This window comes from Diabrotica undecimpunctata, chromosome 5 (assembly GCF_040954645.1).
Source record: "Diabrotica undecimpunctata isolate CICGRU chromosome 5, icDiaUnde3, whole genome shotgun sequence".
In the NCBI taxonomy this organism is placed as follows: Eukaryota; Metazoa; Arthropoda; class Insecta; order Coleoptera; family Chrysomelidae; genus Diabrotica; species Diabrotica undecimpunctata.
Genome location: NC_092807.1, coordinates 53,345,382 through 53,373,304, shown reverse-complemented (window position 1 = coordinate 53,373,304; position 27,923 = coordinate 53,345,382). Strand labels below are relative to the sequence as shown.

At 33.2% G+C, this 27,923-nt stretch overlaps 1 protein-coding gene across 3 annotated transcripts in view; it reads left to right on the top strand.

Moving 5' to 3' along the window:
- The window catches only part of LOC140440628 (nose resistant to fluoxetine protein 6-like), a 131,310-nt gene that overhangs the window by 39,003 nt on the left and 64,384 nt on the right, over positions 1-27,923 (top strand). For all 3 annotated transcript variants that reach the window (XM_072530994.1, XM_072530993.1, XM_072530995.1), the window contains 3 exons: positions 10,640-10,713; positions 14,792-14,988; positions 25,809-25,978. In XM_072530994.1, the coding sequence (XP_072387095.1) occupies positions 10,640-10,713; positions 14,792-14,988; positions 25,809-25,978 (441 nt within the window). The remainder of the gene's footprint in view (positions 1-10,639; positions 10,714-14,791; positions 14,989-25,808; positions 25,979-27,923) is intronic.

Below are 27,923 nucleotides of genomic sequence, written 5' to 3'. Positions count from 1 at the left end.
CCATTGACTGCAAAAACTGATTTTTTCATATTTTGACAGGCTGATTTATTTTACAAATTTAAAAGAAAAAAAAAGTTGACCTAGGACTTTATAAATTGATAGCAGCTTTGTTTATAACAATTAAGAGACCTTATTAGGGTCATTTGAAAGAACATACTTTAAGGTTTTAACGTGAAAAATTCGAAAAAGATTCCTTTTAATGGAATCGTTCACAAAGCTTTAAAATTTTGGTTCTCAAAAATTGGTCGGCTTTGAAACTAGTGAGAGCGCAGGAGGGGGAAGAAGCGGTTAACTATATCTCTGTTTCTTGTTTATAGATTTCGACGTTTCTTTTTTTAATTCGTATGTAATTTTTGTGTACATTACAAATATGTATTATTTAAATAACTAGGTTCTTAAATAAACCATCTAATTTGTTTAAACATTTTTTATAAATATATAAACATAAAATACAATAAAAACAATAGTTTTTATTTTTTTTGGAATATTTGAGGTAATTTTTATTGTAAAAAATAAATATTTATGATTAATATAGAATTCTTCAATAAACTTCGTAAATATTTTATTTATAATAGATTTTATGAAAAAAAAAACAAATTATACTATTCAATTCTTTCTACCTTAAAGTATCTACTAATATTTCTTTAAAAATAAAAAATCTCAAATAAAAATTTAAGATTTTTCTCAATGGAAAAGTCATCTCAATGAAAAAATTTTCATGGCAACCTATTTATTTATTTATTTTTATTTATTTATTTAACACTTTAAAGAAAAAATAAAAAAAAAATATATTTTTCATGTTCAAAATTACTTTCTTTTAATAATTTGAATTATTTCAAGACGTTATTCTTGTATTTTTTCGTAAAATATTTATTTTAAACTTAAAATGCAAATAAACAATTAAAAATGCCGAAAAATGCTAACTTAAACGTTTTCGAGGCCATTTTTCAATAGGTTATACATCGAATTTAAAGAACAAAACTATGAGGCGAGTTTACAAAATAGGTTCAAAATGCGCAAGTCCATTTTGATTTGATATAGTATATAAGTCAGTTTAAAATATTCATGAACAAATTAAGATACCGTTGCGTTTCGGGATATATAGACTTGACAAACATCTAAACTTTAACGTTTAAAATACATTGTTTATTTTTTACCCGTAAACTGAATCTTATTTTAATCGAAAGAATAAACATTATGCTACAACATCACAGTAAAAAATTAACCCAAAGCTTACCACGGGAAGCTGTTTATTTATAACAATTTCTAACAAATAAAAAATTTCATTTTTGTTTGAACTATTTATTCTTTTTCTATATATATATATATATATATTAAGTACCCGTGGTATAATATGTTTAAACAATGTGTTTCAAACGTTAAATTTTGGACGTTTATCAAGTCTATATATTCCAAAATGCAACGATATATCAATTTGTTTATGAATATTTTAAACTGACTTTGGCAACATGATATCAACATAAAATTAAGCATTTTTAAACGAATTGACTTAAGCTTTCATCCTGAATTTTTTGTTTTTTTTACATCTGATGTTCAACCTGTTAAAAAATGCCCTCGAAAACCGCTAAAATTGTGTTTTTCGTCTATTTTAGTAGTTTATTTGCCCTTTACGTTTAAAGTAAGCGTTTTACATAAATATTATAAGAATCAATTTCGCCTTGAAATAACTCTCAAATTATTAAAAATAATTGTTATACATAGGTCACCATGGAAATTTTTTGGAAAACTTTTGAACACAACATATTGGCATCATAATAATATCGAATAAAATAAGTTTCAGCGCGTGGATATTAAATCGAACTTTTTCGACAAAAGCCACACATCTAGCATGCTTAGCAAGGAATGAAACCTAGTTTATCTGGGATTATTTATTTTCCAAGCATTACATAAACCAATAATATTTTTAGGAATAATTGAATAGGATAATTAATTTTTTTTATAAAATCTATTAAAAATAAAATATTTATTAAGTTTAATAAAGAAGTGTATGTAATAATCATAAATATATATACAATAAAAATTACCTCAAATATTCCTAAAAAAAATAAAAAAGGACCTAATTATTTAAATGATACATATTCGTAATCTCCGCAAAAAGTATATATATATATATATATATATATATATATATATATATATATATATATATATATATATATATATAATAACGGATTTATTACGGCTGTCGCCGCTTCTCCGCCCCCAATTTCCATCTTTTTCTGTCATATATGCAGTTGCCTCTTCTAAGTCTCTTGTCGCCATTGCTTCATCAATATCGTTGCGCCAACTTCTCCGTGGTCGTCTCTCTTTCTTCTTTCAGGAGGGATCCATTCCAGTACTCTTCTAGGCCATCTGTACTCTGGCATTCTTTTAACATGTCCGAACCAGATTAATTGTTTTCTTTCTATATCATCATTGATATTTCTCTTCATTTTCATTTCGTTTTTTATTTGTTCTTTTCTAATTCTCTCCAGTTTCGATCTACCGCAGGTTCGTCTCAGATAATCCATTTTTGTCGTCATAAGTTTGTTCCTATTAGCTGTGGTGACGTCCCATACTTCCGAACCGTAAAGTGTAATACTTTGGACTATACTACCGTAAATGTGTTTTTTGGTTTCTCGTCGAATTGTTTTCTGCCAGAGAAGAGAGTTTAAGGCACGGGTCGCTGCTCTGCCCTTGTATATTCTTTCCCTGATTTCATCTGCGCTATTTCCCTTCTTGTTGAAAATGACCTCCAAATATTTGCAGGATTGCACGTCTTTGATTTTGTCGTCTTCCAAGACTAGATCACATATTTCATCTATTCCAACTGAGAGATATTCACATTTTGTCATATTCATATTTAGACCTGCCACTTCATATTCTTCTTGCAGTTTTCTTACCATATAGCTAAGATCGTAGCTGTCTTCGGCAATTACTACCTGATCATCCGCAAAGAAAAATGTATATAGCTTGTTTTCTTCCACCGTTATTCCCATGTTTCTACATTTTTTTTACCCATTTCACTAAGGATCTGTCCAAATAGATTTTAAATAAGGTGGGTGACAGACAGCAGCCTTGTCTTATTCCCTTTGTTGTTTGAAAAGGAAAGGTGATTTCTTGTCCCATTTTAATTATTGCAAAGTTTTGTTCGTAATATTTTTGAGTGGCGTTAATAATAATTGGGTTTATTTTCAAGTTACCCATTTCTATCCATAGATGGGAGATCGGTATACTGTCATATGCTTTTTCCAAATCTATTAAAGCTATATGAGTTTCTCTATTTCTCTACATTCGTTTTTGCATTGCAATTTTTAATGTGAAAATATTATCCATAGTGGAGCGTCCGGCCCTATATCCCACTTGTTCTTCGGGTTGTTTGTCTTTAATATCATTTTCTATCAGGTTTGTAGTACTTTTGAGTATAGTCGGCCTATAGTAGCAATCACTGCGATCTCTCTATAGTTTTTAGGATCCGTCTTTGTGCCTTTCTTGTGTATTGGAGAGATATACGATTGTCTCCATTCTTCTGGAACTTCTTCTCCGTTTAAGAATCTTACGAATAATTTTCGGATCATTTCAAACAGTTTTGATGATCCATACCTAATCAACTCTGGATGTACTCAGCCTAGGCCTGAAATTTTTTTTAATTTCATTCCTTTAACTGCTTATTTCACTTATTCTATTGATATTTAGATTCTTTCTTCTACTTCCACTTGTTCATTTGTCTGTTTAAACCTTTCTCTTCTCTCTGTTAATAAGTTCTCAAAATGCTCTACCCATGTCTTCTCTGGTATTCTATTTATTATGACTTGGTTTTTTGTCATTGTTCTCATCGTTTTTATAGTTCTCCAGGCTTCAGAGCTCTTTGTCCCTCCTATATGGTTATCTAGGTATTGACATTTTTGTTCCCATGCACTATTTTTCTTTTTAACCACTTTTCGTTTGACTTCTTTATTCAAGTTTTTATACTGTTGTTTTGTATGTTCGTCTCCCTGTTGTAATAACTTTAGATATACTTCCTTCTTTCTTTTTATCTTGTCTTCCACTTCTTTATCCCACCAATATGGTTTATCTACTCTCCGCACCTGTGGCCCTAAGGCTTCTAGCGCTGCGTCTTTCATGCAGTTTTTTATATGTTCGTATTCATCCGTCGTTGATCTGTGTGATTCCTGTAATTTTTTGTGTTAGTCTCCAGGAGTAAAGTAACTGTGAGCTCTCGTTATCTAGATTGTCTAAGGTGTACGTAGTTCTTTCTATTTGTTCTCTGTGGTCTTTGTTGATATCTGTGTGGTTCCTGTCTACGAATGGTGTATATATTAATCCTATTATCAGGCAGTGTTCCGAGCCGTACTCTTAACTTAGTTTGTTGTCTTGTTATGAAATAATTGATTATCGATTTTAGACCTCTTGTGTGCTGATACTAGGTGTATTTATGTATGTTCTTGTGGGCAAAAAACCATTCAAAATCTTTAACTCATATTGTTGGCATATGTTTATGAGTCTTTCTCCGTTGTTGTTAACACTTTTTTCTCCATGCATGCCTACCACTTTACTTTGTACTTTTTTCCTACTCTGGCATTAAGGTCTCCTCCGCATATAATCTCATGGCTGTTAGGAATTTCGTTCAGGATTTTTCTAAAGTCTTCTTCAAAAGCTTCCTTTTCTTGCACTGTTGCACTGAGTAGTCATCATTTACGGCATATAACCCCAGAATTGTTATTTGTGTTCGTCTTAGGAGAATCGTCACTTTAATAAAACGTTCGTTGTATTTTTCTCACATACGCAAAAAGTATATACAAACTAAAAAAAGAAACGTCGGAATCTATAAACAAGAAACAGAGATACAGTAAACAGCTCCTTTTCCCTCCTGTGCTCTCACTAGTTTCAAAATCGACTAAAAGCGTTGTTCGAACAGCTACACGATTAGCTGATGATTTGAGAAGAAAAAATAAAAACTCGGTAAATAGACAGGGTCGGAAACACGAGGAAGAGGCCTATGTTCAGCAGTAAACTTTTAAGGCTGGATGATGATCGTAAATTCACCATTCACCTAAACGTCTGTAACTCCAACTTTTTTGGTGCAAAACAACTATCTGAGCACACTCTTTATTAGTCAAATTTTTCATTTGGAATAAAATAATAGCAAAATGTTAGCAACAAATAGCGATAGTTAACACGGCTTAAAAATGACACTAACCTTCTATCGACATTAACAAATTTATAGCAACTTTGTTTTTTAACACCAATGAATCGCTTTTTTTGTTTTTGTAGATGGTGCGGTAATTTCTTTAATTCAGTGTAATTTTATTAAATAATTTTTACAAAAGCTCCATGACATTTTATAAATTTTCTAAATGCGTATTTTAAGATTTAAAAACATTGTTCTACCAGCAAATAACGCATCGTGTTACAATTTACCAGCTATTTGTCTATCGACACAATGATGTCTGTGGGGGTTTTTTAATACTATAGAAAATGTCACACCGAGAGTGCAGTACGGCTAATATAGGAATGCACAATTGCCGGATTTCACGCCTTGTGCTTGGCGATACAAACAGGTCCAAGTGGTAGTCACAGAACCGTACCCAGATCTCTACGCCGGGCTCTGTTATTTATTATAAAATAATATATTGATAAAATAATTGCCTTCAAGTAGCCAAATAAGAGGCATGAATTTGAATAAAAAGACCTTAAGTTTTTAGCGAGAATTTTATTATAAAACTGTATACTTTATTAAACTAACAAATGTATTTTAAATTACATTTCTTGATAGCTATAAATATACCGGGTGGAACCTCCGGTAACTCGATTTCCGTGCACCCAGCCCAATATCCAAGAAAAACTTTTTCTTTTGTAAATATGTGAAAAATTATCAGGAACGGGAATATCGAAAAAGCTTTGCACATTTTTTAATCCCGGTGATGTTATTAAAAAAAGAAGTTGCGCACTTGAATCACTGCGAAATTTTAACACCTAGTATGAATTTTTTTTTTGTGGAAATCTGAAGTGCAGTTTTTGTCCTTGTTAAAACATAATGCAGTCTCGCATTTTTTACACACAACATAAGTTTACCTAGTTCCTTGACATAGCAACCTGGTAGTTTTCAGCGAAACCTTGTGTTATTCCATATGGCATAATGGTTTTCTTTGCCCACACTTGACCAGATGAGCAGGTATAAGGTTTATAGTGTAAATTATTTAATATTATATTATATTTATATATTTAAACTAACAAATATATTTTAAATTACATTTCGCTTAACTTGGTTCCACACCATTTCTATAGGATTCAATTCGCAGTGATATGGAGGAAGCCTTAAAATATAAACATTATGTTGTGAAGCATACTCATCAAGATGATACTTATCGTATTGATCTTTAAAAGCACGCGCTGCTTCTAATAGCTCGGATTTCAAATAACACTCCTCGAAAAAAATGTCTTTTTCCACTAGCCATTCCTTGATTGCAGCTTTATTCCAGGAATTGTTAGGGAATCTCTCTTTACGGGAGTGGTACGATGCATTGTCCATTACAATGACATTCCTGCGACCATTATTTGGTAAATTTGATATTAATGTCTCCTTAAACCACGACTCAAAATATACGGCATCCATTTCATCGTGATAGTCGCCATCATTTTTCTTTGCCAGAAAAACACGCTGTGTGCTAGGAAGGAAACCTCCTGAAAAACCTGCATGCAATAAAACATATCGTGGACCTCATTTAGTAGGTGCTTTTAAGCCAGTACTTAAACCTTTGAGAAAAGCATCACGACTGTTTTGTATCGTAGTATCGCACCATTCGTAATTTATAGATTGGCCAACATTAACCCACGATTCGTCCAAATATATGATATTGCAATGGTCTTTTCGCACACGTCGTATAGTTCTCAAGTAATTATGGCGCCAATGAATGATATCCTCTCGCTCCACCATGATGCTTCTTCGGTCACGTTTCTTATAAACAAATCCAATATCTTTCAGAAGTTTGTATAAAGTAGAAAGAGACAACGGCTGTATATTCTCATTACCTTGTATGAAGTTATGTATATGCTTTAAGAATGGCGGCAAATTTTTCATGAAAAATTCACAATGAACAATTCTCCGTAGAATACTTCTTACACCCTCGTCATATGTGAATATTCTAGAATTTGATTGACACACTCGTTTTTTACGTTTTTTTTGTCGATTTCAACGTTCCACTCTGTTCTTTTTCTTTTTTGAAATTGTAAATGCTTCTTTCGCTAACACCAGTTATCAACGAAGTACGTCTTACAGCAGCACTTACATTAAGTTGTTCCGTATTTTGTAAAAAACACAACACATTTAACACTACGAGTTTAGCGCAACCGTTAAATAATTCACCGGATTTAAACTTATGGGACTCCATGCTCTCTGTTGAAACTCGGACTAAATTTTGAAGTGTAGTTTCGTTTTCTAAAAGCACTTTCACCCTAAGGATGGGTAGGGGGTGAAATAGGGAAAGCTTGGAGTTTATCAAATACTAATTATGACAAACAAGTTTATGGCCATATTTAGGTGATTATGTTAATGATGGTAATTTGTAGCAGAAGTTTTACAAAAGAAATGAAGACCTATTTATAGAAACAACATAACTGTATTTTTAATATTTTACATACAATAGAAAAAATCTAATTTCTATGAAAGAATTGGAAATTTGAATATTATATATAATATCTATAAATATTATCATTTCCAAGTTTCCAAATTCTTTCCTAAAAATTATGTAGGTTTTTTCTATTTTATGTAAAACATTAAAACTACAGTTATTGTATGTTGTTCTTGTAAAGAGGTGTTCAAATGTTACTCTTATGAATATGATTCAATTGTATGTCTCATGTTGACGTTTTATATGCAAAATTCATAGTTTTCGTTGTCAATAACTCATCAATACCTTTTTATTCTACTGTATACGTATACATGATATAAAATATTTTACTCGTACTGCCGGCAGATACATTTTATCCAAGCCGGTCCTGTGAGACAATGAGCAATCAACAGCTGGAGAAAACCGACAACACGGCGCGTTTATTCTCCATAAGAAAAGCATTGCCGTATCTTACCCGTACTGCACTCTCAGTGTGACCTTTTCTATAGTTATATGTATTACATTAAGCATATACTTGATCTTGTAAAAAATATTTTTCTGTAGCCGTCCCCAAAAATAAAACTTTCGGTATGATATGATTTAATAAATCAAAAGTTCCATTTTACACAACTCGTACCGAAAGTAGCTACTTTCGGGACTAATTTTTTTACTTTCGGGACGATTTTGGGTAGCTAGGTAACGGCTTTGACAATAACATTAACTTTGTATTTTATTATGACAACGCTTGTCATTTACCTAAGATTCGTGTGTTTTCGCTCAGTTTTTTGTTTTTCAATTAAAATGAAAGAGATGAAAGAATGAAAATCAACAGTGAAAGTGAAGCCGAAATTTTTCCAGATGAGATAAGGGAAACTGCTAAAGCCTCTATTTATGAATTATTGCCGGTAAAGTCAAGAAAGAGGTATGAATTGGTCTACGATTTATTTCAAAAACTAAGCAATGATAAAAATGTACATACTATAAATGAAGAAGTCATTCTTCCATATTTAAAGGAAAAATCTAATATCGTGAAGCCATCAAGCCTTTGGAGCAATTACTCGATGCTTAAGTCCATACTTAACATTAAAAATTAAATATAGATATAAGCCGCTATCCCAAAGTTATTGCTTTCCTTAAAAGAAAATCTATCGGCTACAAGACCAAAAAATTCGAAAGTATTGAATAAAGAAGAAATCGATAAATTTTTATCAAAAGCTGAAGAAAAGATCTACTGAATGACAGAGATTATATAATTAAATCTAATTTCTCATTTTTTATTATTATTTTTTTTTGTAAATTTTAGGTTGCATTAATAATTGGTTTGGCAGGCGCTTGTCGTCGTGAGGAACTTTGCAAAATGAGTTTAGATGATATAGAGAAGATAGGATAACCATGTTAGTGATTAAAATTTCTAATTCTAAAACGAACATGGAAAGAGCCTTTGTGGTTATTAGAGAAAATAACATTTCTTTATATACAAAATATTTGTCGTTACGTCAAGCAAAAACACCGCATCGTAGATTATTTGTATATTATAAAAATGGAAGGTTTACTATACAACCTATTGGTATTCACACTTTTGGAAAAATCGCCTTCACTATTGCTGAATTTCTTAAATTACCGCATCCCAAAGAATACACCGGGCACTGTCTACGAAGGAGCTCAGCCACTTTACTGGCTGATAGTGGTGGTACTATACTTACTTAATCAGTAGACCCATTTGTACCTTTCGGTGTTGGGCCGTTTAAAATACAATTCATTACATTACACTATTTGACGGTCTTCTGAGGTGTCCTAGCTCTTAACGAACTGTCTCCATTCCTTCCTATTGGATGCCATCTGTGTTGCTTCCTGCCAAGTCTTACCCTTACTCTGTAGTATCTGCGAGATGTCACTGTTCCATTCTTTAATGGGTCTTCCTCTTCTGTTCTTCCCTATTGGTTTGGCGTCCCACACTCTTTTAACTTGTCTATTATTGTCCATCCGGGTTAGATGTCCGAACCATGCCAATTTTTTCTCTTTGATTGTCTCGAGTATCGGTTTGATTTTGAGTCTTTCTCTTATTTCTTCATTTCTGATTCTATCAGTTCGTTTTACTCCTATCGTTCTTCTGAGGTATTTCATCTCTGCTGCCTGAATTCTGCTCTGATGTCTTTTGTTTAATATCCAATTTTCTGCTCCATATGTCACTGTAGGTCTATATATTGTTTTGTATATTGTCATCTTGGTCTTTGTTGATATTTCTTTGTTATTAAGGAATCCTCTATTTAGTGCTTGGAATAGTTTTCCTGTGTTTTCCATTCTGTTGTTAAGGTCATCCTCGATGTCTCCTTTGTTGTTGATTACTGTTCCTAAGTATTTGTATGAATTTGTCTGTATTATTTTTTGTTGGTCTATCATTACTTCTATTTGATCTTCCGTCCCTTGTTTCCTTGATATTTTCATTATTTGAGTCTTCTCTTTGTTTACGTTTAGGTTGTATTTGCTTGCTTCTAGGTTCCATTTCTCTAAGTTGTATTTCAGTTTTTCTGCTATATGGTGGTACTATAACCAACTTGAAAAGACACCATGGCTTTAAAAGGATGGTCGCAACCAAGTTAATATTTTAAAAAATAGTAAAAGTACTGACACGTCTAACACTAATTTCAATATTGCCACTTTTGTTTATATTCCTAACGATATCAATGTAAATAATTGTTATAATTGTGTTATTAATATTCATAAGTAGATTTTTCTAATGTTGAATTTACGAGAGTAACTTTAAAGTGTTTAATAAAAGTTGATAAGTAAAGTTTATCCATATATTCTTTTTAACATACAAAACGGCTGCAGAAAAAATATTGTACGTAACATGATCCAAAAGTAATTTTACGAGACTCGAAGGATTCCAGGACTCTCCTACGGTTCGCCCTGGAAACTTCCTACTCGTCTCGTAAAATATCACTTTTGGAACTTGTTACGTAAATTACTATTTTGTAAAATGTTAAATCATTTTTTTTTTCTGTACCTGCATTTATGTATATTTTTAGGATTGTGGTGGTTTTGTACAATATTTTGTTAATACTTGCCACATATAAGGAAAAAAGCTATGAGAAGGAAAAAGGTGAGTATACTTGTTGAGTTCTTATAATGCGTGATCATACCAAGTTTAAGAATTGAATTAACAGTCTAACAAATGGGAGTTGCTGGTTCTCTTTATAGTAATTTTACAAATCAGTTCTGGGATTAATAGATTAGAATACATTTAGCCTTAATATTAATAAATCAAATTAATTTATTAAGTGAAGTTATGGGAAGTCCTAGAGAAAACTAAAACTCAGGAGAAACGCTACCTCTAAAATTAAATTGAGAAATAAAACATGGCAAAAATCGCACAATGTTTATTTAATTAACAGAATTAATTTAATTAATTCTACAGAAAAAGTGCTAATTAACATTTTCGTTTAAAATTATCTTAGCTACATTTCTTGTTTGAATTTTTTTGTCTACGGCGTACAAATTCTTGGTAAATCGATGGTTTTAAGCATCCCACTCCCCACGTGGGGGTTTTAGGAAGTAGTCCGGGGGTAAGAGTGAAAAACTTGTTTTTAGTATTTTTGGGGGTTTAAAATTGACATTCCTAGCCAAATTCAACTAGTTCATGTCGTTTTTAAAGATCAAATTTCTGACGACTGGGCTATTAGGAGACAAGTCGGAATACGGAGGAATATAATAGAATTCATAGAAAAACTTGTATTATAGTTCCGATATATCAGGCGAATGAAAGAAAGCAGAATCCCCAAAGAATATCGCACTGGACAGAGAAACGGAAACGAGGAAGAGTAGCTACAACATGGATGAAGGGCACCACGAAGGCAATGTCTGAAACAAATCTTAGGAAAGAAGAGTACCAAGATAGAAAGGAGTGACGATTATGAACGAGAAGGTATATTACGCTATGAAAACCGTTTTACTATACGTATTTTTTTATCCAGTCGTGTAATAGTTCTCTAGTTTTTGTAATAAAAAAATACTTGATAAAATTTTTCATTTTCGACTACGAAAAATTATCTTAGTATGACTTGAAAATTTAAATAAAACTTTAAAATTTTACAGAGATGTTTACTTATTTCAAATTTGAACAACTTATTTCCTATCCTTATATAGGATATTTAATCTACTTTGCCTCTCTCTTAGCATGCATTTTCAGCTTAGGGCATTAAGGTTTTTTGATTTCTTTTTTTATATATGTGTGGCTTGGTACAAGAAGTGCATAAGTCAAAATTTGATGTTTTTCAATAAGGCCAAATTTGTCTCCCTTAAAATTGTGTTGTTGTACAAATAATTTACTTAATATATCTTTGACACCGACCATGTGATTTTGTTGAGATAATAAATTAGTTTATAAGTTGCAGCTAAAAATTTAACAAAAATTCTTCTTTTTTTTATATTTTTGAATGTCATAGTCATTTCTTGAAATAAAAATTTTAGGTAAATTATTAATTGTGTGTTGACATAGGCAATTTAATACAAATTATCTGTGATACATATTCTACTTAAAAATAAAGAGGGGCAAATACATTCCTGGTGTTTACATATATCATCTTCATATATGCGCTCGTCAGGTAAATATTCATCATCTACAGCTTGGGCTGGTGCTGGTCTAGCAAAAATACATTAATAAAAGTACCTGCTTGATACAGAAATGTAAGGCATTAAGTCCTTGAGGTCTTTAATTTTTTTATCTGATAGTGGAATTCTCTGATTGGTTAGTGGGGTTAGCGTAATTTCGCATAGACTACTGCTTGATGCAAGCCCAGACAGTTGAGGTGAATGTGTAGCTTGATAAATCCATTGCCTTAAAATAATCTGAATCAAAAGAAGTTTTATAAGAAACTTTTGAAAGTGCATCTGTGCGATACTGTAACCATCTTATGTGAAGCCAGGAAATATTTTCATTGTACGTAGTGACTTTTTAAAATTTGTGAGAAATTCAGGAAATCTCTTTGTTTCATTTCTATATTTTCAATAGAAGGATGTCTCGCAACCATTCTAATTAAGTTCGCCCAGTCTCTGTTCTTAGACTAGACGAGACTGGACTTCTATTTTGACAGTTGTATATTTCTTGAATTTTTTAATAGCTGCATGGATCGTATCCGCTTCTAGATTAGTATGCCTCGGTTCAAGAAATTTATGATTGATCACAAGATCTGTTCCATTTCTGTTAAAATTTTCTATCAAAAGAGACAATATAACAGCAACATAAATATTTCTTGTTTGTCCTGAACAGCAGTCACTGTACATGTTAATTTCGTTAATATTTTCCAGTGAGAAAAATATATATTGTCTCAAACAGGATGCTATTTCTTGTGCTCCTCTAGTGCCTATTGATTCGTTCCAAACGTAACAAACGGCATGTTTATTTTTATCTATGCAACTGTAGATAGTGAGGTTTAAAGTCCATAATGATCTTTTATAAAATGAAATATTGTTTTAAAGCATGGGTCTAGCTAAGCATTTTTCTAAATCAAATGACAAAAATGCAACACTTTCAGAATTACAGCTTCAGAATTTATCATTTTTTTTTCTCCTTGTATGCTTGATCTGCCATGGCAAGATGCTGACTATAATTTTCTTTTTGAACTGCTTGTTCTTGCAAATCAGAAGTTGTATCAATTAATGAATTATACCGATCGCACTTTGCACAAATATTATTAGAATGAGGGTGAAATGACAGGTTAAATTTTTTGGCAAATATTTTTCTATAAAATGACTTGTTCAGGTGTTACATTATGGGAACTACAATGATCTTTGGCTTACTTTATTTACTTTTGGCTCAATAATGGCTAACATAAGAAGAAAAATGGTCTTCTATTGCCGTAACTGCTTCGTCAATGACTTTTTGTTGGCATCCATTCCTTCCTCTTTGGTCTTCAGGGCAGATACCACTTGTATAGTCTCTTTTCTTCTTAGATAATACTTTTATTTTTTCTGGTTTAGGGAAAAGCTTTGGTTGGTCGAGAGTATTTAAATACATAGAACGGCAAACTTTTTGTCCCTCATTATTTAGAAACTAAAAAATTGTAAACTGTCTTTTGCTTAGCTGTCGATTGTGTCAAAGTCATTCAACTTTATTGAAATTCTGAGCAATAAACATTTTGAGAATTTACGTCCAGTGCATAAAGTTTCGGTTTACATGAGCAAGCAGGTTTTAAAAATTTTCCAGGAACAAACTTATTTGACGTTGAAAAATAGGGGTTTTCCTTGTTTCTTGCATCCCGGCACTTATTACGCTGCCAACCAATTGGATTTCTTTTTCTCTTTCTTGTTTTCTGTTCTTTTGTCAATGCATTTCTTCCTTTGCCTTTTTTATGCGAGAATTGGAAGGATTCTCAACTAACTCATCACCAAATGACGACTCATGGGATGGTTCATAAACATATGAACTATCAGACAAATAAAAATTATTGTGCAAGTCAGCGTCCTCATAATCTTCGTCTGTTTTAGTATCTAATGATGGTGAATGTAATCCAGTTGAGGTAGATGAATGGTAAGTAGATGATATCAACTTAACATTATCAGAATTCTTTATACACATTTGCTCTAAAGTTTTTCCCCTTTAATACATGTTATACATTTCTTGTCTATTTCAATGTTTTATACCGAACTTAATTTAGTCACAAAAATAACTTTAAATGAATGGAAAAACTAAAATCACATCGAGCACTTTATTATCTTTAAATTTGACATAGAGACTACACAAATCTCAAATATAAAGTAACCCTTAAAACGTTGCGATGTTGTCGGTCATACATTTAAACAAGAAGTGACTGTTAGGTGACGACATAGGCAGTTCTGACATTAAAAATTTAAATCTCAATAATGCCAAGTCGACTTATACATTTCTTGTACAAATTTTCAGTTTAACCAGAAAACCTATGTCTACATAGGTATTTCTAGTACTAATTTTAAACGAGACTTTGAGAGATAGGTGTTTCTTGATTTTATGAAAATGTGATTTAAGGTTAGATAGACTTAGGTATGTCTTGCACTGAAACCGTTGTGGTTTTTTAAGACACTTAGCCCAAAAATGTCAAAAGTGCGAAAAACTGACTTAGGCACTTCTTGTAGCAATCACAGATATAAGGTTTAAATACTGTTAAAATCATAATAAATAAAAATAAGTATTTTTATTATTGCAGGTATCAAATATGCAATTTCAAGATTGTCGTTGTTCCACACCTGGAAATTAAGATCCACAATACCTAATACTACAGATTTTAAAAACTTAATAAACATGAATGGTGGTCGCGTATTCGGAATGTTAATTATAATTTTAATTCATGTTGGAGTAGCAAATAACACAAGTTTTATATCGGAACCTGAAATATATGAACATGTAAGTAATATACAGTCGAACCTGTTTACTAGAATACCGGTTATAGGAATATCCTGGTAAGGAAATAAGAATTTGAGTTCCCGAAACGTTTCCAGTTACTCCTTAATATTTATAGGAATACGTTTAACCCTACGTTAGGCGCGTGGTCTACGACTGTAGACCACATCTGTTTGAACGACGATTGTCTTGAGTTGGGATATACTATGAGGCTGTGCCGTTCAGTAGCTATTAATAACACCGTAATCTATAAGTTTAGTATGTCTGAACTAATTTTTAAACACGTGTAAACACGATTGGTCTACGATTGTAGACCACGCGCCTAACAGTGTGAAATTATTTTTCGAGTAAAACGGTTTTTATACCTACGTAGTGTTTTTATATAATAAACTTGTCATAAATTAGGTAAGTGTTGTTTTTTCTTGAATTGTACTTCTCAGAAATGTATTCATATTTGTCAAATATTCAATTTTGTGTTTTTGCACAAATGTATGCATTATTTTGATACATAATTTTATAATATTTTTCTTCTTTGTTTCAGAGTAATATGTCTGACTCTAAGAAAAGGCGTACACAGAGTAGTACAGACCCAGCTGTATGGTTAAGATGGTTTGAAGAGGAATCAAGTGGAGACGAGAGCCCAGTAGATGAAAATGAGCAAGATGAAGAAGAAGAAAATGAAAATATAGTGGAAAGAAGTGATCATGAGACTGACTCAGAACTAGAACTCACATCAGATGAAGATGAATCACAAAGCGACGATAAACAAATTGGTGATGGCAAGTTTTACAAAGGTAAGGATATGACGACAAAGTGGAGAAAGGATTGTGGTAATGTACAAGTGCGAACGCGTTCTCATATTCTTCTAACATACTTACCCGGACCAAAACGTGATGCCCTTAATGCAATGCTTACAATTGACTGTCTTAAACTTTTTTTGTCTGACGCAATCATTCGAATAATAGTTTGTTCAACGAATATATATATTCAGAACATAAAAGAGCGATTTTGTAGGGAACGGGATGCTAGATTAACTGATGAAACGGAGATAAGAGCTTTGATAGGAATTTTGTTTTTAATAGGAACACTGAGAAGTTCAAGAAAAAACGCTCGCAAAGTATGGGATAATTTCAAAGGCAATGGAGTCGAATCATGTTACCTCGCTATGAGCGAAAAACGGTTTAGATTTCTACTCCGTTGTTTAAGATTTGATGATATCAATACACGAACAGAAAAAAGGCAATTAGACAAATTAGCACCCATTAGAAATGTTTCCGAAATTTTCTTGGCTAATTTTCAAAATAATTTCATCCCTAGTGCGTATCTGACTGTTGACGAGCAATTATTGGCTCTTAGAGGACGTTGCTCATTCAAGCAATATATACCCAATAAACCAGCGAAGTATGGGATAAAGATGTTTGCGCTGGTTGATACAAAAACCTTTTACACTTTCAATCTCGAAACATATGTCGGAACTCAACCTGATGGCCCGTATAAGGTTAGCAATACTGCTGAAGATATTGTACTACGATTGGTGCAGCCAATAGAGGGAACTCATCGTAATATTACAGGCGATAATTGGTTCACCAGTATTCCATTGACCAGAAAATTGCTACATCGAAAAAAAAAAAAAAAAAAAAAATTAACTTATTTCCGCGAGATCCCCGCTGAGTTCTTGCCTAATAAAAAAAAAAGAGAAGAGAAAACCTCTATCTTTGGTTATCAGGAGGATATGACGTTGGTGTCTTATTGTCCCAAAAGAAACAAGTCTGTTATTTTGCATGTACATATCTTCAATGCGATTGGCAACACGGTAACCAAAACGTAAACAAATATTTTATTTGTCGTCTGCAATAAACTCAATTTCTGAGAGTTGTAACGGGAAATAAATTATTGAAAATATCCAGTGAACAATATAAGACATTAAGTGAAGGAGAGTGCTAAGAAAAAAACTTTAAAATCGGTGAAATTACATCCGAAAACACCAAGGCCCTATAAAAAGTAAGATCGCTGTAATTGATAAGCCTAATTAACATCAAAACATAGAAACGAAACTCTGACCTTTGAAATTGCGACGTTGCCGTTGTGAGTAGACTTTCGGGGTAGACACAGAAAAATAACAACGGTTAATAAACATAAAATAAATACGGTAAACGCTGTCTTCTCTGAACTGTTGAGGTGGAAGACAGTGTTTGGCGCCGGAAAATGGAAAAATATATGAAAAATTTAGACAGTGATGATACACTTTCAGAAGGAGGGGCAAAAAGGAAGGACAGATATAAAGACAGCGAGGAAGAAGATAACATTTTCAGAAAGAGCAAGAAGTTTTCGAGAACACCAACAAAAACTCCAGAGAAAAAAAATGAGGCAACAAAAATTGATCAATTACTAATAATGGTGAGCCACCTCACCGATGATATTAAGGAAATAAAAAGAAATCAACAAGAATGCAAGGAAACGATAGAAAAGCTCATAATGGAAAACAGAGAGCTGAGAAAAGAAAATTCAGAACTAAAACAAGAAAATATAGAGATCAAGGAAGAACTCAGAGAAATAACAAAAAACATGGAAGTTATGGAAAAACACCGACGAATAAATAACATAGTTATGTACGGCCTAAAGATAGACACATATGAGCAAGCAGGGTTAAAAGGAACAATCAATAATTTCATCAAACAACATATAGGAGTAGAGGTTAAAATAAGGAATGCTCACAAGTTAGGCGAAAAAACATGCCTAATTGAATTGGAAAACCAGGAAGAAAAAAGAAAAATAATGGAAAAAAAGCACAAGTTAAAAGAAATTAAAGAGTACAAAATATATATCAACGAAGATGCAACCACAAAAGAACGAGAAATACAGAAAACAATTAGAAACATTGCTCAAGAAGAAAGAAATAAAGGAAATGAAGTCAAGATTGGAGTAAAAAAAATATGGGTAAATAACAGCGAATGGAAGTGGAATGACAAAGAAGGCGCAATATGTAAAAAAACATCAAAAAACTAGCAACTAAATGTACTACTGGAATAAAGTTGACGAAACAAGCACAGAACAAGGTTAGCGATAATACGAAAAAAGGAAAAAAGAGGAAAAAAATGATAACGGGACCAAAACACAAGAAAACATTACGAAAAGAACACTTACTTTTGGGAACATGGAATGTAAGAGGCACATATGGAGAAGGCAAACTTAAACACTTAGCGAGAGAAATCGAAAAGTTCCATTTTGACATAGTAGCTTTACAGGAGACGAAACAACTGGGAAATGATATATTAGAAATAGAAGATACAATGTTTTTTAACAGCGGTGGAAAGAATCGAACGTTAGGCACAGGTTTTATGATAAGAAAAGAGCTAAAAGAAGCACTAGTGGAGTTTAAACCAGTGTCAGACCGCATATGTAGTATCAGGTTTAAGGGAAAATACCAAAAAATCACCCTCATAAATATTCACGCGCCTTCAGAAGAAAAAGACAATGATGTCAAAGAATGTTTCTACAATGAATTAAACAGAACAATCGAAAATATACCCAGATACGATATGAAAATTATTCTAGGCGACGCAAATGCCAAAATAGGGAAGGAAGAAGTATTTAGACCGACAATAGGAAAATATAGTAAACACAATGAAACTAATGAGAACGGACAATTCCTGATAGATTTCGCAAGAGAAAAAAATATGATCATAATGAGCACATATTTCGAACGAAAAGAAATACACAAGGAAACTTGGATATCGCCAGATAGAAAGACTAAAAACCAAATAGACCACGTGCTAATCGAAAAAGAAGAACAGCAATGTATAAAGAAGATAAGAACATACAGAGGACCAGACGCCGACTCAGATCATTACATGGTGGGCATCAAAATTAAGCAACTGATACCAGAAAACAAAAACAAAATGAAAAAAAAGAAATGTATACATAACCCAATTCGATTAGCAACAAAGAAAGAGCAAGAAATATACGAGGAAACAATGGAAAGAGAACTAAAAAAGATACAAATAGAAGAGCAAACTGAGAACAAATGGGAAAACATAAAGCAAATAATGAACAAAGCAGCAAAAGAATGTAACAAACAAGAGAATAAAAAGAGGAAAGACTGGTTCGACATAGAGTGCCAAAAAGAAATAGAAATAAGAAAATCATTAAGGATTGAAATGATCACGAAAGAAACAACAGAGACAAAGAATAGATATAGGGAGCAAAGACAAAAAGTAAAGAGAGTGCTGAGAGAAAAGAAGAGAAAACACATAGAAAATAAGCTAAAAGAAATAGAAGAGAATTACAGAAATAAAAAAATAAAAAACCTATATCAAGGTGCTAGAAATGAAAAAAAAGGTTTCCAACAAAAACCCATATTCGTCAAAAACAAAGCAGGAGATAATATAAGCGGGGAAACAGAAATTGCCGAAAGATGGAAAGAGTATTTTGATGAATTACTAAATGGCAATAATAAGTCAAACCAAAGAGAATGCGTGGAAACAGAAGCAAGAATCGAACACTTAGAAGACATAGAAGATAATTCACCCAGCAAAGAACAAATCGAGGAAATCACAAAAAATCTGAAAAACAACAAATCCCCTGGAAGCGATAACATAACAGCAGAGATGATGAAATATGGTGGAAAACTGCTAAATAATTGGATATACAAGATCATAAAGGAGATATGGATAAAAGAACGAATACCCGAAGATTGGAAGGAAGCCATTATTTGCCCATTACACAAAAAAGGAGACAAAACAGAATGCAGTAATTACAGAGGAGTAGCGTTACTAAATACCGTATATAAAATCCTATCAAAATCCATAAAAGATAAGCTAGAAAAAGAAGTTGAAAATATAATAGGCGAATACCAGTGCGGATTTAGACGAGGGAGAAGCACAACGGACCAAGTATTCATAATCAGAGAATTACAAGCAGAAAGCTATGAACACAACTTACCAACGATAGCGCTATTCATCGACTTCCAGCAAGCATACGATAGAATAAAAAGGAAGGAATTAAAAGAGACCCTTGAGGAACTGGGAGTTAGCAGAAAGTTGCGTAACATGATACATCTTACTTTAGAGAATACAGAAAACAGAGTCAAAGTAAACAATCATGTATCGGACAAATTTATAGTAAACGAAGGATTAAGGATCCTTTGTCATCATTACTCTTCAATTTATGCCTAGAAAGAATAATGCGAGAAGCGAAAATCAATAGAGAAGGACTCCTATATCATAAAAGACACCAAGTTTTGGCATTTGCGGATGATATAGTGTTGCTGGCAAGAGGAAAAAAAGAGCTACAGGAGATAGTACAGAGAATAGTAAAAGCAGCAAAGAAAATGGGACTTTACATAAATGAAACTAAAACAAAATGTATGCAGTGGACAGATGATCAGTTCAGGGATGGACAAAAGTTTAAAGTAGAAGTAGAAGAAAGATTATCATACGAATTCGAAATGGTAGAAAGATTTACATACCTAGGTACAATAATATCACGCAAACCTAACATTAAAGAAGAAATACAAGCTAGAATAATGGCAGGCAATAGAAGTGTACATGCTCTTAGTGGAATGTTGAAAAGCAAGTTTTTATCAAGAAAGGCAAAAATACAGTTATACAAAACAACTATACAACCAATAGTAACGTACTGCAGTGAGACATGGACAATGACAAAAAATGAACAGAATTTACTGGAGATATGGGAAAGGAAAATCCTGAGGAAGATATATGGAGGAATAATAAGGGACGGTTTATGGATAAGAAGATCAAATGATGAGTTAAAGAAATTATATAATCAACCTAACATAATAGGAGTCATAAAGGCACAGAGACTAAGATGGCGAGGTCACCTAGAAAGGATGCCGAACACGAGGACTTCAAAAAGGGTAATGAACTACACTATAACTTTAAAAAAGAGAAAAGGAAGACCAAAAAATAGATGGAATCAGGAGGTAGAAAAAGATATGGAAGAAATTGGACTACAAGGCCAGAAAAGAAAAATGAATAACAAGAAGGAATGGAGAAAAATCACATATCGAGCCAGAGAAGATCTCAGTACATAAAGAAAAGCGAAAATGAAGAAAGAACAAACTTTTTAAGCCATGGGCCTCTAAGGCCTTTAGTGCTATTGTATATATATATCTTCAATGCACCACGATAATGCCATTGATCCAAAAACAAGGGATTCCAAAAAACCTGATATCGTCACCCGATATAACAAAACTAAAATTGGTGTAGATTGTGTCGATCAGTTATGTGTAAACTACAATGTCGCAAGAAACACGTGTCGTTGGCCAATGGTAATATTTTTCGACCTTTTGAATATATCGGGTATAAACGCTCTTTGCGTATATTATAAAGGAAATCATCCCTTTGAAACCAAAGTCAAGAGAAGTGAGTTTATTGAGCAATTTGCTTGGGAATTGATCAAGCCTCAGATAGAGGCGATTGGAATTGAAGCCCGCCTGCTCCACCGGTAAAACCAGAAAATTACGTAGGACATTGTCATATTTGTCCTCGAGCCTGCAACAAATCTACAAGAAAAGCTTGTGTAAAATGCAACCATTACGCATGCAAACAACACATGGCAGATATGTGCACTAGCTGTTTGACCGACTAAATATATACTTATTTTGTGCTCACTTTCAAATGATTTTTTTTTTGTCAATTTTGTAATATTAGGTAAGCTTAGTATGTATTAGTATGGGAAAATTACATTTGGTTTAATTTTAGCGCACTAAGAATTTTATGTTGTTGTTCAAAACTTATCCCAGAATAATAAAGGTAGAAAAACATGCTTTCCGTTTTTTTTTTAAATAACTACACACAGATATATGTATATTAATTAAAATGAATTTTATGTTAAAATATATGTATAAAAAAATCTATTTTAAATATCCTTTTAAAAATTTATCACATCAGATGTCAATTAATAATAAAAGAAAATGGTCTAAATATGTAGACCACGCGCCCAAGGCCGCTACAAAATACCACGCGCCTAACGTAGGGTTAATAAAGTAATATCGCTTAATAAAACATTTATCAGTTAAACTAATAACTTTTATGTACAATTTTCTACAAATTTAAATTATATCTGATTTATTAGGATCTCTCAGGTAATACATATTTTATTACTTTGTTATTCCCCGACAAATTCGACTATTCCCCGAAACATTTACAGGTCATACATCAAGTACACACACCCAAAAGTTTGGAATACGTACAAATAGTATATCTACGCCTATGGTGGTTTTAAAACTATTGTTGATCTTCATTCCAGAGCGTTTTTAAATGAAAATGATAAAAAATTTGAATCGTTTTTATATGATTTTGGTCACATTCAACTGATTAGCGTATTTACACATTATTTCAGTCTTTGTTTAAATTTGAATTGAGCCGTAAAAATTCCTAGAAATGTGATATCTTATTTTGACTAGAGTAATTGCTGTGTTACAACAGGGCTTTAGTCAAAGTTATATCACGAATATTGTTGATGCTACTCAGAGTGCTGTATCAAAAATTAAAAACAAAAACCCAAGATACAAATGATCGTCCCAGAAGTAGTAGAAATCGATCTACAATAGTGGCACAAGACCGGCAAATAACATTAATAGCTCGTAGAAATCGTCTGGAATCTACAAGTGGTATATCCAGAGAAATTTCTAGGCTTCTAGGACTGAATATTTCACGGCAAACAATAACACGCATACTAAATGCGGTAAATTTGTATCGTAGCAGACCGCTACGTGTTCCTAAACTAACCTACCAACTGAAAATAGTAAGGATACAATAGTAAGGTTGCATCATGGTCCTAACTGGAATAACGTGATGTGCTCTGATGAGTCAAAAATTGGCTTGGTATCTAATTCGCGAAGAACACTGGTTTGGAGGGCCCCAGGACGACAAGCCCGACTAGAAACAGCCCAACCGCGTGTGTCCCATTTGAAGGTGGCAGTATTATGTTTTGGGTTGGTATTATCAGTGGTACACGGACGCCATTGCCGGTTCTGGAGAGAAAAGTCACTGGTGCTGTGTATATCGAGAAAGTTTTAAATCCTGTTGTACGTCTATTCCGAGGGGCAGTAGGTGGTAAATTTGTGTTTATGCATGACAGCGCACCGCCTCATCGAACAGCAGCAGTACAAAATTTTCTGGAAGAAGGAATATCTACATTACAGTGGCCCTCAAATTGTCCCGACATGAACGTTATTGAACATGCTTGGAACACTCTCAAAACACGCATCAGGAAGCAAAACAATCCCCCTATTACACTTCGAGAACTAAAAGATGCTGCTCGTGAAGAATGGGAGAGAATTCCGCAAACTCAGCTCGACCAGTTAATTGGCAGCATGCCAAATCGCCGACAGGCATGCATACGGGCCAATGGAGGAAATACTCATTGTCATTATTAGTTTTACTAAAAATTATTTTTTTCTATACTAATTTATTTTTAAATGTAGGTTGTACATTGTAAGTTTTTCACTCCAAGAAAGTAAATCATTTTTTTGCATATCGTTTATCTGGTTTTGAGATTTGTTTAGTATTGTTAAGAATTAAAACAAAATGATGTTTAACTATTCAGATGAATTGATATATAAAAATCAATGAAAAGATGAAATATTCAAATATTCCAAACTTTTGGACATTATGTGTACTTTGTCATATATTTAAAAAATTTTATTACCCACATACTTCATTGCCTGTTGTTTGTTTGTTGCCTTGTTTGTTTTTCTATCTTAATATGTTCGGTAAGTCCTCTTCTTTTATTTGCATTGTCGCATATTAGAATTAGATCTGTTGTTAATTTTGTACTCAGCCAGGAGCCTTCTTTAAGTTAATAAATCAAAATTGATACTAAATCTATTTGTTATTAATTTTGTTAATCTATAGTCTAATACTAAATCTATTTTCATCCATAGTTACATCTGATATATCCCATCACACGCTCCAATCGGACCAATAATAATGGATGTATGATTTGAAAATTGAAAAAATAAGGTTCCTTCATTGATATAAAAAATAGCCTATCTTGTAAGTTGAACCAAACAAATTTTGTGAAACAACCTTTCACAAAATTTTATTGCCATCGGTTAATGGTTTCGGAGATTACCGTAAACGAACATAGTGACATAGGATTTTTACATGTGAAGATATTACCAAGCATTTGTTGTTGTTTAGGTCTGTGCTTTCATCTTTGATATGCATCTTACTCTACTACTACCCAACTTATAAGTGTATAAGTACACATTAAAACGGCTTACACACGTCCCGACAAGAAAACCTAACAATTAGTGTATGTGTGAGTTTGTTAGCTGGATGAGGGGATCATGCCCAACATCGAAGGGCCCAAAACTGAGAGTAGGGGGGACTTCATTTTGTTGTGCAATCGATCCTGCAATCATCTACGCTGCGCCTGTCTGGAGTACTGCAGTTTTAACAAAGGCGTAAAGAAAGCAGCTCACCCAAGCAGATAGGAAGCGGCTATTGAGTGTGGCATGTGCATACAGAACAGTCTTCGCCAAGGCACTGGGAGTTATCACTGGGTGTATTCCGATTCACGTGCTAGTAAAGAAAAGAGAAAGAGAAAAGAAATAAAGACATAGCAATAAAACGTTTAAAAAAAGAAGAAAGGGAAAGGTCCATAATGGTGTGGCAAGAGGAATGGGACGAGATGAGAAGGGTGGCGTAGTGGACGAAGTCACTGTTTCCTAATCTGAGAAGATGGATGGAGTGCGGGCACCGGAGTTTGAAATACTTCCTGACGTAGATGCTCACAGGACATGGTTGCTTCAGTGTATACCTTTACAGATTTGCAAAGGCAGAAAATGACAAATTCCTGTACTGTGAAATACTGGATACTATCTCACACACTCTATTGGTATGCGATAGATGGATAAATAAGAGGAGCCCAGCAGGAGAGCTAGGAAGCAGGGTGCAATCAGTTACGGAACTGGTGGAGATTATTAGGTGCTCATATCGGTGAATAGTAGTTCAAATATATGTACGGAGATATTTATGTGAGAAGAACGTTGGAGAAAAAGGAACAACAAGAAAGACGACCCGAAGGGAGGCAGGGTACTCAGGAGTAAGCAAGAAGATAAGACAGAATAAGAAGGGGTGAGATTGAATATGAACAGGAAGGAACAGAAGGACAAAAGAATTCATTCGTAGTAAGAAAGGGCTAGAATGCATGAGAATTGTTCGTAAATGACAGATCGGGTGAATACCGTGCCGATGTTGCGTCCCAATCAGACACTCAGATATCATCGTAACCACACTGGAGGAATCCGGCATAACTGAGGCTGGAAGGCGGTTTTGCCCACCTTCTAGGACCAAGGTATATTTCGAACATTTGGACCCATTCCCCTTATAAAAGACGAAAAAAAAAGGCTTGCTGGTCTACAAAAATATTTGTCATGTCCCGACTCGATCGGTTGGCTATGGGGAAGTTAGCTGTCGCGATTGTAAAACTAAATCGGTCGGCTGGACTGTCGTGTTCAATTATTTTTGTCGGTCAACGAAACTACACACGCACACACACACACACAAACACACACCAATCGTCGGGTCAGCGTTGTCGGTCGCGACAGTTAAGTGGTATTTTCGGGACGTGTGCTTTGTAGACTGTTTAACTATATAGCCGAGGTAGTGAAATGCGGTCGTGAGGGTTCGAAAAATATCGAAAATTAAGGCTTTTGTATCTGTAGAATTTTAGTTTTGACCTTTTCTTATTTTCACTTTTTATTAAAACTATTTAATTTTATTACAATGTATAAAAATAATTTACATTTTTAAAAAAAGTATACTACATATGAATATAAGCTTATATTTTAGGTATACCACATTATTGTGGATAGTATATTAGGTTGTTTGCCAGTGCTCATTGTTCTTTACTTTTTCCTTATATCGTCGTGGCTGCTGACGATTCAAATGTATAACATTCATGAAAAAGGCCAACTATCATTGAAGACTGTTGGAATACTGATAATAAACCGATATTTCAGGTAAGAAAGACAATACCAATAAGTCAATAATATTTATAAAATCTTAGATTAAGCTATTATATGTTACATAAATCTAAATCAAAAATACTCAAAATAAATACAAGCATTGGCCAGTGTTTTATGTTTTTCGTGAAAATATAGGTAAAACTTAAATTTTTATGAAATTTAGGTACTGTAAATGGTTACAATATCTGGCTTACTTTTGTCAGTAGAAGAAGGATCTATACTTCCATGGATATACATACATACACTGTAAAGCAAATAAAGTGGCCACCCTATAAATTTATAATAATCAACAAAACACAATAACTTACCTGAATAACGACACGAAATATAAATCAGTTTTCAGGAAGTATAAATAGCCATAAATTCACTCAAAAATATATAGTCACCAGAACGAGATGGAATAACCAACGTGCTTCTAAAACACAGAGGAGAAAGTATAACCCTAGAGATGACAAAACTTATACAAAAACTAATATTGCACTCCAAGATACCAGACGCATGAAGAAACAGCATAATGATACCAATGTTCAAGAAAGGAGATAAAGAAGACCCAACAATTATAAAGGTGTAAATCTACTGAATACCGCACTTAACCTCACGACAAACATCCTAAACAACAAAATCAATAAACTAACAACTTTATCAGACGAACAATAAGGATTCAGATCCGAAAGATCCTGCGTAGACGCCGTCTTTGTACTAAGACAAATCACAGAAAAGGCCATCGAGTACAATAAACCAGCAGATCTATGCTTTATAGACCCGACAAAGGCTTTCGATCGCATCCAAGTCCAAGACGTCTTACACCTACTGTATAAACGAAACATAACAATCAATATTATACAAACTATCGAAAATATCTACTTCCATAATCGAATACAGGCAAAGATAAATGGCAACACAGTGCATGCCAGTACAAAGCAGAGTCAGACAGGGTGACTCGTTAAGCCCACTTCTCTTTAATATAATAATGAACAAAATAATACAAGCAGTACGTAAAGGTCATGGTTACAGAATAAGGAACAAAGAAATTCAAATATTATATTATGCAGACTACGCCGCATTAATCGCCGAAACGGAAGACGAGCTCCAAAGATTAACACACATCTTCAATACAACGGCCAAGAAATGCAATATGATATCAGCAGAAAAAATTAAATGTATGACAACATCTAAATACCCACTACGATGTAAAATCGAAAATGATGAGAAAATAATAAAGCAGAAAGCAAGGTTTAGATATCTGGGAATAAATATAACTAATTACGGAGATGTTGAAGAAGAAGTACGACAACAAAGCTTAAAAGCAAGTAAAGCGGCGGGTTCTCTTAATGACACAATCTGGAAGAACAAACACCTAAGAAAAGACACAAAAACAAGAATCTATAAAGCAGCAGTTAGACCTATATTAACATACACTTCGAAGACAAGACCAGACACATCTAAAACGAGACGACTATTAGAAACAACAGAGACGAAAATACTCCGACGAATATTAGGAAAAAGTCTGTTGGATAGGGAGAGAAGCAAAAAGATACGAAGAGCATGTAATATAGAAAACATAAATGGATGGGTGACAAAACGGAAACTCGAGTGGAACGAACACATTAGTAGAATGGTAGAGGATAGGATAATACGAATAGCACGAGATAAGTCACCAAATGGACGAAGAAGTATTGGCAGACCAAGAAAAATAATATGATGCAATAATTTAGACAATTTAGGAGGCTAATATTAAAGAAGAAACATGCTTTAAAGCCTACATACAAGAAGGAAGAAGAAGAAGACCTTATAATTTTCCGAAAATAAAAATTCATTGGAAGTTTTGTGCACTGTTTCGTATTACGTATTAATTTAAATATTTATTGCGATCATGTATGCTTATTTTTCACAGTTTTCACGTTTATGTTGTTGTTTTCTGTAGTTACTGTTTATCTTC